Source organism: Vespula pensylvanica, chromosome 9 (genome assembly GCF_014466175.1).
Source record: "Vespula pensylvanica isolate Volc-1 chromosome 9, ASM1446617v1, whole genome shotgun sequence".
NCBI lineage: Eukaryota > Metazoa > Arthropoda > Insecta > Hymenoptera > Vespidae > Vespula > Vespula pensylvanica.
In genome coordinates this window covers 8,153,891-8,168,311 of record NC_057693.1, presented here as the reverse complement: position 1 = coordinate 8,168,311, position 14,421 = coordinate 8,153,891, and the positions used below count along the sequence as shown (strand labels likewise).

At 32.4% G+C, this 14,421-nt stretch overlaps 2 protein-coding genes across 3 annotated transcripts in view; one reads left to right on the top strand and one right to left on the bottom strand.

Annotated features, from left to right (window-relative positions):
- LOC122631439 (zwei Ig domain protein zig-8) overlaps positions 1–14,421 on the top strand; it is an 82,896-nt gene that overhangs the window by 41,129 nt on the left and 27,346 nt on the right. The window contains exon 2 of one of the 2 annotated variants that reach the window (XM_043817124.1): positions 6,314–6,380. The exons of the other annotated variant lie outside the window; for it this stretch is intronic. The gene's annotated coding sequence lies outside the window, so the exon portion shown is untranslated. The remainder of the gene's footprint in view (positions 1–6,313; positions 6,381–14,421) is intronic. 2 annotated transcript variants of the gene reach the window in all.
- Positions 9,076–14,421, bottom strand: part of LOC122631440 — a 109,252-nt gene continuing 103,906 nt past the window's right edge. Inside the window, exon 9 of the mRNA XM_043817126.1 lies at positions 9,076–9,303. Coding sequence (XP_043673061.1) covers positions 9,262–9,303 — 42 coding nt within the window. The 3' untranslated portion in view covers positions 9,076–9,261. The remainder of the gene's footprint in view (positions 9,304–14,421) is intronic.

Genomic DNA, 14,421 nt, shown 5'->3' with positions numbered 1-14,421 from the left:
CCCGGCAATTGAGTTTTGTATCAGGAACACATGATGTAGAGAGAGGTGGCACGAACAGACGTGCTTCGACACCTTTCGACACTATATTCTACAAGCATCCATATGTAGTATGGTCGTGATGAAGATCGGTCATTTATTTTATGGGTATTATGTACATGTATACAATTTTGTTTTTGTGTATAATATATACATATGGTAGCTATTATAAAATGTATATTTAGAACACGTTTATAATTTAACTCTAGTTCGATTAGGAAATTTCTGAATAAATTTACACGCTCCATCTGAATTGGCGAAAATGAAATCTCTTTTTGTTCTTTTTTGTTCTATCTCTTTCTCTCTGTCTTTCTATCTTTCTCTATCTCTCTGTCCAGCTTTATCTGCTATCTCTCTCTATATTCTTCCCTTCTCTCTCTTCACCGAAGGAAAGCGAAGACTTTTGATTTAACATCGCCTTCCCCAGTTACTGATGAGTTGGCGGGAATCCAGTCGGTCGAATCCCTTTTTCTAGAACATCTTGTCGCTATTGTGCTAACCTGGAAGCAATCTCAATAGTTTTAAATCATTTCCCCCTCGCGGCTTCCCACCACTATATTCGTCGAAGATGGGAAGTACATCGAGTACTTCGTTCTCTCTTATACTGCTTTTTTTTCTTTTCCTTTTTTTTTTCTTTTACTATCCTCAAGGAAACGAGTTTCGTGATTGTATATACGTGTTCACGTCGTACGTAAAATGAACGTTCGTAAATCTTATTTACTGAGATGATTTCAAAGAGAGCGTGATTTGCGTTTTAACCCCTTCGATATATATGATTTTTTTTAATTACAAATATATATATATGTTTGTGTGTGTGTGAATATATGTATTCACATTTAATTTAATTGTAAATATTTACATCGTGTACTTATTTATTTTTTTTCTTTTTACTTATTCGCTAAGGATTCTTAGATGTTATATATTTCTTTATTTTTTCTTTTTCTTTCTTTCATTTTTTCTTTTTAATTGTTTTCGTCGGCTATGTAACATATGTATGAGAAATAATTTAATTTTCTTAAAATATTTACCAGACACAATCAATATAACATTTTTGTCATAAAAGAATGATAACGTTGAAATAAAATATGTTAACGGAAAGATTTAATTGAAATTTTCAATAAGAAAAATTATATTCCCATTCGATTTCTGTCATGACCACCTTGAACGTTCGCTTGATATATAATAACTTTTAAAGAAAAATTGTCCACAAAAATAATTTCGTTCGTTTAACGCGTTTAAATCGTATACAATGACGAATTCGTGTATTTTATTCGACCGGACGAAATTTTGATGAGAAAATGTAAGCGTATGATTGGTTTACTATTGATTATAAAAATGTTAAATGATCGATATAAAAATAAAAAAGATTTTACGGATGAAAAAGATTTACAGATGCGCTAAGAGGAATAACGTCGAAATAACGTTTATTCGATTAGACTATGAGAAATTGAATTAACGAATCTTCGAGAGGAGGGTTAAATCTCTCTTCCTCTTTTCCCCTTTCCCCAAAGTAAAAAGCGGTTAAGTAAAGTCTCGTTCAATTTCGAAGTGAAGCGGGAAGATGTATTCCGCGCTAAATGTACTATTACTTTCATTATCGGATTAAGCAGCTGCACTGCTCGCACAGCAAATTCGAATAGTTACGCTCGGTGCAAACTTCGTTTCGTTTCAAACAATATTATAGTGCGGACAAAGCGGTCTAATTTGCTGTGCAACGAATCCTTTCATTGACGTACACTACTACGAACAAAATGTTTTATTGCCATTGATTATCATCGATAATCGATTATGATATTCGCTATGATATGACGATCGTCCGTGTTTTTGTATACTAATATACATACATTTCTAACAAAAGCAAATCGTGTTACAATGACTTTTCATTGTCCGATTTAAATATATACGAGTCTTTTCGAAGTTGGAAAATATAAATGTCGTTTTCCTTTATCGCGTGATCTCTCTCTCTCTCTCTCTCTCTCCTTCTCTCCGTCTATATATATTGTAAGAGATTAAATCTATCAAGAAAATGTTTTTACAAATGTTGTTTGATAAAAAGCTGGGTCCATCACGTGACGCAAATCATTCTTTTTCTTTTTTCCTTTTTTTTTGCACCGGCAGCTAGGTCGACTAATCCATGGAAATTTCAAAGTCAAATTCATTTTTCTTTTGTTTCTTTTTTTTTTTTTTTTTGATGGGATCGTATTTTCTTTCTCTTTTTTTTTCCATAGTACCACTGACACTCGTTGAGACGAACAACCCCACAAGTAAAAATCCATCGGATTTTAAGTCCGGAATTGAGGGTGGGAACTGGCCGGGCAATAGGACCTCCATGGGCTATCCATTTGTTAGAAAACGGACACTACGTCCATCCAACGAAAGAATTATTGCTAAAACGTATTACGTATACATATACTATATATAACTCGAAAACAAAGTCAAATAGGGTATACGTTTGTATGAACTTTTTTTTATTCATTGTTTTTATGTGCCGAAAGCACCCTTAAAATGTTTTCCACTTATTCAGGTTCATCCCATGTTTATATATATATATATATTGCACGTGTATTTATCCAATCGCAGAAAACGCTTGGTAATTCTCGAGTTAAAGGGAACGCCCTTTCTCTCGCGTTTCTTCTTCAGCATATAAATAAGCTCGATTGGGGAAAACGAGATAAGGGTACTAAATTTATGTTTCCTTTCTCTCTCCCTCTCTTTCTCTCTCTCTCTCTCTCTCTCTCGGTCGAACAACTTCGTGATTCTTTTATCGACATATGTAATTCCATGAGTTCAGAGTACATTTTTCCTTTCTTATTTACTCTTTCGTAAGAAGAAGAAGATAGAAGAGAAAGAGGAATAAGGAAAAGGACGAAGAGGACAAAGAGGACGAAAAGGGTCGATCGTTCTTCTCGATATAAGAACTTATACCTTTTTTTTTGCTTTCTTTTTCTTCACGACTAAAGTTCGACAGAGAAAACGTTGGAGTTCGAATAAGAAGGTAATCCTGCAATTAGAGGATTCACGAGAGTAAGAAAGAAAGACGACAGAGAGAAAGAGAGAGAAAGAGAGGAGGATAGAATGGAATCGATAGAAAAGGTAGTACTGTTCGAGCGACAAGCAATTTGAAGGAAGTTCAGGAAACTAGGCTCGTGTCGATCGCTTTTCGATCGCTTTTAGGGAACAGTAACAATAATAAGGGCACGGAAACGGGCGATAAAATCGATTAATCGAAGTTGGTCTTGTAACTGGCAGAGATACCCTTATTAAGAAGATAATTCACGAAATGAGAGAGAGGTGATATCGATGACCGGTTATTGTACCATCGTACAGACGTATGTTGGTATGTGTGTACGTACGTGTGTGTATATGTGCGTGTATCCCAACCGATACGTAAATTAATAAAGCATAGAGATAAAGAGAGAGAGAGAGAGAGAGAGAGAGAGAGAGAGAGAGAGAGAGAGAGAGATAAAGAGAGAGATAAAGAGAGAGAGAAAGGTATTGGTATCCTGGACAACTGTAACGTTTGATAACGAGTCATCAAGCGTTATTTCTACATCGTTGCTCGTTTTTCGTTCGATCGTTTTGTGTCATGTATAACATGTATTATATTTCTGAAACGATAAATGGGGAGAAAGAGAGAGGGAGGGAGAGAAAGAGAAAGAGAGAAAGAGAGAGATGTATATTGAATTTTTTTTTCCTTCTTTGTCTTCCTTTCCTTCAATAATTTCAATAATATATCTATCAAGAATATATCTTGGAATGAAATTATAATCGTATCGTCAATGATATTCCGTAGAGGTTCGATTAATTTTAATAATTAATTATGTAATATACAATTGGGAAATTTTCGAACATCCGAATGGAAGGTATTCTGTTAAATTTTTAATAAGGTTTGGTTTTCGAAAATTCAAAATACCGATTCTTCTTTCTCTCGATATGGTCTGACGATTTAAAAATGGGAAACGATATGACTGGATCAACGTAGGATCGTTGAAAGGATTTTCGAGGGTTCCCCGATTTATGAAGACGTCTGCTAGCGAGTGAATCTTGTGAGAGAAATCCTTGGAGATTCCGCGAAGGCTTTTTCTCATTCGTTCAGGAAAAAGAGTGCGATAGAAAGAAAAAAAAAAAAAGAGAGAGAGAAAGAGAGAATAAAAGAAAATAAGAGAGAATGAGAGAGAATGAGTGAATAAAAAATATAATAGAGAAAGAGATAGAAGATCTATGAAAGATCATAATTTACGATCTAAATTTTACATATCCAATAAAAATTTCGAACATTTAAATGTGCAAGCCATCGTAATGATTATATTTTAAGAATATTGAATTTCGTTTCATTCGGAAACATCGATTTGTTTGTACCTTCGAGATAACGACGATTCTAACAGAGTCGAAAGTGGAAAGTAATGCGAGGGGATCAAGAGAGAAGTAAACGTCTAAGGGATTTTTCCGAAATCCTCGATTCGCAAGGTAGAATCGAAAGCGAATGAGATTTTCTTATATCTAAACCTTCACGATTCTCTTTAACCGTGTCACAGAATACATTGACTTTTCCTATTGTTTAGAAAACTATTTTCTATAGTCGCGAAATATCGTGATCTGTGAGCAATCTCTGCTATCGCGATTTACAAAAAAAGAAAAAAAACGAAAACAAATTTCGATTCATCTTTCTTCGAAGACATTTTGATCCGGCAATCTGAACGAAAAAAGAACTTAAACAAAATGTTTTTTTTTTTAATTTTATACGAAACGCCACTATGTAACTTTTGTTCATTAATTAAGAATAATTAAATTCCAAATACCGCGTATATTATGATCTATGATTTATGAACGAAGATTACAAAATTTTTTTTTCTTTATTTCTCTAAACTAGAGAATTTATTTCTCGACTAGAATTTCGTTATTAATAAAAAAAAAAAAAAAAAACACGTTCATAAATGCAAGTCGTAGGTCGGAAAAAAATAAATTTAAAAACGTCGAAATTTCTCTCATTATATGTACGATAGAAAGATGGAAAGCAAAAGTTAAAAAAAGGAGATAAACAAACGTAAGTACTAAAACTACGTAAGTAGCTGCTCTAACATGTTTTCAAGATAAACGACGTTACTCTTTTCTCAGGATTGCATTCGTGAAATTGACGGCGAACGAAAGAAAAAGAGACAAAGAGAAGGATAGAAAAGACAATTTGTTTGAAACACAACCATGAAGTTGAACGTTACTCACGTCTGACGTATAACGCACTGCTTACTGAATTACTTTTGAAACATAAAGGAAAACTACGTTCTGCGTAGCTTATTTACGACGACATTTTGTTACACTATTTTATTACACATATATATATATACATATACATACATATATATATATATATATATATATATTAAAAAGAAAAAAAGAAAAAAAATATATATATATGTATATCTTAATATATTCTATGATATTACTTCGATAGAATATATGTGTTAGTGCGGTAGACTTTTTACATCGTTTTGCTCGCAAACGTATCTCAGGGCTGTCTCATCAACGAGTGCAAGCCATCTCTTTCTTTCTCTCTTTCTCTCCCTATCTCTATATTACTCTCTCTTTCTCTCTCTCTTTTTCTCTCGTACTGGTACTCTTTATACTTAGCTATCCCTTTTCCACCTTCATCCCGACATTTATAGTGGCCTCTAGGCTTCTTACTGGCATACCAGACGAGGCTCTTCTCCGTCTCTTTATTTCACGGCTACCTGCAAAGATAAGAGCCCGCCTTGGAATAACGACTCTTTATTATATACGGTAATAGACGAAGTTCAAGCGCGGAACTTAACCACGGCACCCATTTTACGTCGGGATAAGATGTTTCCTTTTGCTTCGTCCATCGTTACGAGAAGTTTCCTTCTCTCTCCCTCTCTCTCTCTCTCTCTCCCTCTCTGTCTCTGTGTCTCCCTCTCTGTCTTTATTTTTAGTAGATACACGCAATGCTTCATATTTCTTCACTTACGTTTGTCTCCTCTTCTTCGCCTTCTTCTTATTTCTTTCCTTTTTTTTTTTTTTTTAATACTGACGTGTAGAGACGTGATTTCATAGATTATATATATATATATATATATATATATATATATATAAATTTCGAAATGAATTTTTTCGGAAATTATTAACTTGAAGTTTGAAAAAATAATACTATTGTAAATAGGATTAAAAGATCTTTCGAACGATGGGCCACTTAAACTCTGTTGCTATTTCAGATTTTCGAGAAGATTTAATAATGATTATGTAATTCATACATTTTTTATTTCAGTGTCATATCATTGTGTCTAGAATCAACGTGGATGAACAAGCGTTTGTGATAACGTGCAAGATAAAAGGTAAGAAATGTGAGAAAATTAAAGAAAATTCGCCTCCAAGGAATTCTTTCCTTGGAATTTTCCTCCCTAGATTTTCTTGGACGTCCATTTTTGTCGTGTCATGTCTATGCACAGAGATCCGGTTCTCTGAAATTTCACATTAATAATTCACAAACAGTCTTCCTCATCTTTTGGATATTTCTTATGTAGTTTCCTTTGAAGACTTCTTATAAATTTCACAGATTTCATGCCCGTTTTATCTTGTACGTTACCACGAACACTTCTTCATTAATGTTAATCATCGATGATACAGATTCGGAATAAAAAATTTATAAAATACACGATATTCGAAATATCAATTACTTATTTTTTTGGATTTTCCTCTCTTCTTTTCTTTCTAAGGAAACATTTAAATTAAAAAAAGATTCTTTTCTTTTGTTTTTAATTTAAAACCCTTGAGAAGCTTCGATAACGAAATTCGATCCGGTCATTTGCAAAATTGAACCACAATTATGTGAAAATGTAAAAATCTAATTAAGAAAAAGTGATATCGTTCAAAAAGAGCTATAATTGCCATTTGGCCGATATTGCGTATTAGTATGATATCTATCTATCTATCTATATATATATATTTTTTTTAATTTAAAAATTTTATTTTGTAGAGAAAATTTTCATTGGAAAATCTTATACATATATTTATATCAGATATATCGTAATAATAATAAAAAAAATAAAGTGGTCTGATTTCACTGAAATACAAGTAGATAGTGACTTTTTGAAACGTAATTCATATTTTCTTTCCACATATTTTTCGTGGGTATACATATATATATATATATTTTTTCTTACTTCTCCTTTTTTTCTTTTTTTCCTTTTAAAGAAGTCTCGTGTATACACTGTCCATGCAAAAGGATACTTCATAATAACTTGCTCTCGTATAAAAATATTAATATTTTTCTCGTACTAAATGTGTTATCTCTGTAAAAATGTCTGGAGTATAATATTTTCTCTTAAAAAATAACTTCATATTTGGATTACCTTATAAGATAAACAACGAATCTCCGATATATTCATGAAAGTCATGTCTCTTCCGACACGCATATTCGTTCGTGAAAGGATAGACGATGTAAGATGGGATTTACGTATATTACTTTCCCTTCCCTGAATCGTAAGATCAAATCGAAAAGAAGGTCCGGCTGGTTCCTTTCCTCTGTACATTTACCAATTTCTAGTTCGAACGCTATATAATAGAATTTACCAAAAGTATGATCGATGTTACCTAAGCCTTATTTGAAGATCTTACTGTCCAATTTAATGGTTTCGAGACTCTGTAGTAAAAAAAAGAAGATGAGAAATAATAACAATAATAAATTTAATAACGTTCCTTATTTCAAGACTTTAGTACCAATTTGTTTAATGGTACTGACCGAAGAAAAAAAATAAACAAACAAATAAAATAAATAATAATATTTCAATATCTCATTGCTTTCAGTCATTAACTTCATCAATCATATATTTTTCGTCAGTAAAAAGAAACGATCGATTTAATATCGTATCTATTTATAATTAAACCAACTTGATAATAAAATTATTAAACACTTTTTTATTTTAGTTCCAATTGTGTAATAAACTCGTCCAACAATATTATCTGCTATCAACCTTACCACCTCCTATATGTAACAATTCGATCTCTATACGTGTTTGATTGTGATCAGCAAAAAAATAAAACAAAAAGAAAAATAAAGAAAAAAGAAGATTAAAAAACAAAATCGATGATATCTGAAAAATGTCAACCAATCACTAAATCGTTTTATAACATACCATACGTGCCAAAGAATTCAACCAAAGAAAGTTCGGTGAAGGAAGTTCGGGAAGCTCGCTTTGGCATCGGCAGAAAACAACGAGATAGGTTGATTAAATTCAACCCTAGGACTGAAACTATCCATCCCTCTGTCCCTCTACACCCTTTCCATCATCCTCCCGTCCAACTAGTCCCTCCTCTTTATTCGCGCTAGCCACCCCCTATCCTCCACCACCACCACCATCATCCAACCACCTACCCACATCCCCAGCCCCTCTGCTTCTTCTTCTTCTTCTTCCTCTTCCTCTTCCTCTTCCTCTTCCTCTCTTCCAATTCTGAAAGTTCTTCCAAAGTGGAACGCAGAGTGAGGCAGGCATTACGAGCACGCTCGGAATTATCGTGCCGATGGATTTTCGGTGAGAACTACGCGATACGTGTCTGGAGTATCTTGAATTCAAATTGAATGCGTTGCACGGCAGGAGCCATCGCGTGCAAAGAGAAAGACCACCTCGATTCGTATTAGTCCAGGTAGTGGTAGCTAGCGTAGATTTGAGTTAGCTAGAAAGTCGAAACGTATGTATGTATGTATATGTGTACGTATGTATGTTTTCATGTATGTATATAGGTACGTACGTACGTACGTGTCCATGTATGTATCCATGTGTGTATGTAATCACATATGTACGTACATATGATGTATGTATGTATGTATGTATGTATGTATGTATGTATGTATGTATGTATGTATGTATGTATGTATGTATGTATGTATGTATGTATGTATGTATGTATGTATGTATGTATGTATGTATGTATGTATGTATGTATGTATGTATGTATGTATATATGTATGTATGTATGTATGTATGTATGTATGTATGTATGTATGTATGTATGTATGTATGTATGTATGTATGTATGTAGAAACGTCTTCCTGCTGTTAGAATTGAGTCCATTCGTTCTCTTTCGCTTAGCCTATTCTCTTTTCGAACTATGGCAGGCACGATGGCTGTGCCATATCGTACGATATTCATTATTTTACATATCGTCCAATTCGTTTATTACTTGGTAGAAATCCAACTAAGGTTTACTAACCCTCTATTATCCCATGCTTATACTCGTCTCTGCGACATTGCAATTATTCTAATGACAGATAATCGTCGATGTTGTTACAAGGAAGAGAGTAAATTTAAATATGAAAAGAAAAAAGAAAACAAACATTTTTTTAACAATTGAAAATTATTCTTCCCCGTTTTTCTTGTGTAACTCGGATTATATTTATGTACGTATTAGACCGATCTATGATATAAATATAAAATTGTCTATCGAATTAAATCGGAATTTTTTCAATAAAATATTACTGACCACGTTCGTGGCATTCTTCGTATAGAATATTGAAAATTGTAATGTTACTTTTTAATATATACACACACATATTTATACGATACTATGTAGAGTTATTTTAAAAACAATACATATTTTTTCAGATCGATTTTTTTACCGAGCTTTTAACATTTTTTATTAATAATTTTCGCTATTTTACTTATTGCCCAACCCCTTGTTATATATTTTAGAGCAAACTTATTACATTAATATTTATATACATGAATATAAATGGAACGCTCATTACGAATGTTCGGATTTCTTATATTTTTTTTCCTTTTTTGTTTTCATATATATATTTATCAGATAAGAACATACAAAAGAAAGAACAGTAAAAAAGAAAAATATAATAAAAATCTAAGTAATATTCTCAAGACTAAAGTCAATCTCAACAAAGGATTTAAATTACCTGTGATTATATTACGTTGAATGTTAATAATACATTATTTCAACATTATGTTTCACATAAGCTCCTATTTATAAACGAACGAATTATTATGTATTATCTACGTTACGTTGCTTGCCAACATCACGGAAATTCTATTTTAGTTTAGTATCGAGTGGCGAAAGCGTGTAAGATAATTAGGATAATCATTAATTACTCTTAAACTAATTAATAGTCGCGGAGTCGCTAGAACTAACTGTGATTAAACGTGCTATGACGAATGCGCCGGAATGATTTATCGCTGCGCTAATGTTTGCAGTTTCGAATATTCAAACGTATTGTATGTATGTGCGTACTCAAGTATGTATTTGCAAATCGAATATATAATTTACTTTTTTTTCTCTTTTTGTTTTTTCTATTTTTTTTTTCCTTTTTTCTTTACGTGTTAACGATTCAAGAATCATTCAGGTCAAATCCTTTGTTGACGGGGTCGCATTTATCATAAGGGACATATTAGGTGCAATCTGGGGCCTCTTCAACCTCTATTGGATCATATTTTAAAACTTTATTACTCACAAACAACAATATAAAAAAGATAAAAAGAAAAGGAACAACCTGATATTACATTCACCGAAATGAAAGTAGTGTTGCTTTAAATGTGTATATATATGTGTATATTTTTTTTCCTTTCTGCTCTCTTCTTTTTTCTCCCTTCTCTTTTAAATTTTTAAATATTTTTTTTATAAATCTAAATTTACAAAAGAACCGATTTATTTCTGTACCTTTCCTCTTTGTTTTTTTAAACGCGAATATATGCATATATATAACAGAAACATCGTGTTTATTTTTATTTTATTAAAATGAATTGTTACAAGGGTCGGAAAAAGAACAGTCAGACTTTTATTTTTTCGGTTGACTGAAGAGACAAGAAAAAAAAATAAAAAATAAAGTAAAAGATAAAAAACAAGGATATGAATTCGATTGACCGAAATAAACAGATCCATTTCTTTTAGAGATATCATAATGATGGTGCGCCTAGTAGAGTCTACTAGAAAATATAAACGCGAGTCTGTTTATCGAATTTTCTACAAGTTTCAATGAACATTTTTCCTTTTTTCTCCAATTTAATAATAATGCATTGTGAAAATGTCGAAACTCGATCTAAAATCATCTTCAAGTTCAAAGTACTTTGATTCAAAACCCTTTTAACTCTCCCTCTCTCCCTCCCTCCCTCTCTCTCTCTCTCTCTCTCTCTCTCTCTCTTTCTCTTTCTCTCTTCCTGTCTTTTATATCTAACGTGAGAGCAAGCCGAAGTGACTCTTCAAGAATTTATGTGGGTCAGCTTTCGCTACTTCAATTCGTTCAACCTGTATGGTAGCTCGACCCGTGCCGTTTCATAAATGCGTTTCGAGGTTTCCGACCCTTCCTCATATATTCACATTGTATGTATCTATATATGTGTGTATGTATATACAGACATCTATGTGTATCTATGTATGTACATACATCGTTTTGTTATTTCTCTTTTATGTTGATGTTACGATTACACCCCTGTACTATAATTCGCACGCTTTCACTATAAGCATCTACTACACATACGTTTACTATACACGTAATAAGAAAGTGGATGTAGATATAACTGATATAACCAAAAGAGAAATCGTTTATTTACAAAAAAAAAAGAAAAAAATAAGAGAGAGAGAGAGAGAGAGAGAGAGAAAGAGAAAAGGAAAAGAAAAATAAGAGAAAAAATCGACTGTTGAAAAGTAAACATTGATGTTTCACGATATTTTCGATTTCGATGGGTACGATTCAATTCGTTTCCTAGAATTCGCATTTGTATATCATGAAAAATTTTCGATATCAAATATATATACGCAAATAGAATGCACGAAGTGAAGTTATGAATGCACATTGGAATACATTTTTTTGTTCTTTCTTCTTTTCTTTCCTTTTTCTTCCTTTTTTCTTTCCCTTACTAGATACATTACATATAAGAAAATTGAAGAAAGAAAGCATGCAAATTGATGTTATTATTCAATTCTAACAAAAAATAACTCTTAAAAAACGTGCATCAAAAGATTCAATTCCCTCTTTTCCTTTTCTTTTTTTTTTTATTAAATTTCAGATGGGAAAGAAAGAAAGGAAGAAAAATCGTGCGTTCAAAGGGTTAAATATCCTGCCTCCCGTAAAAAAAAAGAAAGGCAAGAAAGAAAGAAGATAGATCTGCTCGTTACTTGAAACTCTCTTTTAGTTGAAAAACGAAAAAAAGAATGACAAAGAAAAACGCACGAATAAAACCGAACAAAAAAGAGGAAAAACCATGCGTCCAAAGGGTTAAATATCCTACTCCTGTAAAAAAAAAAAAAATAAAAAAGAAAAACAAACAAAAAGAAGAAATAAATCTGCTTGTTACTACTTGGTTTAGTTAAAAAAAAAAATGAATGAATGAATAAATAAAAAAAAAAGAAACAGAAAAGAAGAAAAAAAAACGTAAGAAAACAAAGAAGAAAGAAATTAAGAAACAAACAAAAAGTTTTGTACATGCGCGTGTGTCTCTGTGTGTACGCGCGCGCGCGTGTGTGTGTGTGTGTGTGTATGTCGAAGAATAATGGAATGAGATCGAATTTATATGGAGTTTGTCGTAGGAATGCGTTTGTAGTAGACGTCGCGTCGGTTATGGACACGACTTGCGCGAAGTAACGACGTTAGCACTTGGCTCGATCGATCGATCGCCCTTTCAAACGCGTGTCGTATAACTTGAAGTGCATAGGATGGAACCCCCCTCCAACGAAAGACGACTTTCCCTTGCAACAACGACTATCGACAATGGCTAGGAAAACTCGATTCCAGACGCCTACGAAGTTCCACCAACGGCTTCGTGATTTCACCGTGATTCCTGACGTTAGAAAACGAAACGATCTACATTCTCTTTCCCTCTTTGGGAATTACACCAAAGTAAACTAATGATTCGAAAATTTCGATAAATAATAACGAATGAAACACATTGTGAATCATTTAAAATTCATATTTTCAAATATTTTACAAGTTAATTATATCTAATTAATGTTTAATTTTAGTAAATTATATAAATATATATATATATATGTATATATGTAAATATGTAATTATAACAAGTTAAAGTTTAATTGTAATCAATTAAGTAAATAAATATATATATAAAATTTTAATAAAATTTCTGAATATAAAATCTTGCAAATACATTACACATCTTAATTATTATTAAAATATTAACATCGGTGAAAGATGTGACACATTTTTATTACATATTTAATACTCTTTAGAATCGTTCTTTAGATAAGAGAGAGAGAGAGAGGGAGAGAGAGAGAGAGAGAGAGAGAGAGATAAACGAGAAAGAAACGTCGTACAAGACTCGAGTAACTTCTTTTAATTATCTCAGGCCATAAGTTATAACCGGATTCGCGCTTTTTCGCGTTTTTATCGAAGCACCGCCTCGGATCTTCTTGGAGAGCAATGCGGAGCTGAGAAGAGTAGTGGCTGAGGAAGTAGAGAGGGAGAGAGAGAGAGAGAGAGAAAGAGAGAGGGAGAGAGAGGATGGAGGGAGAGGGTAAAGAAGGGGTTGCTTGGCGTTGGAAAAGGGGTGGCGGAAGCGAACGTGTAGAAGAGGGAGAACTCTGATATATAAACGTAGTATAGAGGCCATGTACAGGGTGGGGCATTTAAAGTGTTACAAGTTGATTTCTCCGAAACCTATGTACGTACGTAACGCTATGTTACATATGAATCGATGTACATATTTCTTTCTCTTTTCTTTTTTATGTTCTATTTTTACTTCTTTTTGTTTTTAATCTTAATCAAACGAACTATGTAAGTATGAAACGTAAAAAACGACAACCAGATATTACTTCGTAGGATATATATATATATATATATATATATATATATATATATATATATAAAAGAAGCAACGTATAGAATTTTTTTATTTTTATTTTTAACCACAACGATAAAACCAAAAACGAGTTTATTCATCGGATGTTCATCGATGTCAAATAGAACCATTTCAACAAGTAAATACATTTTTCTTGTTGCTGTTAGAGTATATTACCTTCGGGCAATCCATTTAATCGTCACCGAAAAATAACCGAAGATGATATATATATATATAAAAAAAAGAAAAGTAGAAAAAAAGAAAAAAAAATAAAACAAGAAGAAAAAAGAAGAAAAGAAAAGAAAAAAAAATTATAACTCGAAGTCAGCTTGTAACGCTTAACATATTCCACTTTGTATGTACTACAATATATATATATATATATATATATATATATATTATATTATATCCTATGTATATATCTATACATATACACATATATGTACTACAAAGATAGAGAATGAAAAAGAGAAGGAGAGAGAGAAAGGGAGAGAGAGAGAGAGAGAGAGAGAGAGAGAGAGAGAGAGAGAGAGAGAGAGAGAGAGAGAGAGAGAGAGAGAGAGAGAGAGAGAGAGAGAAG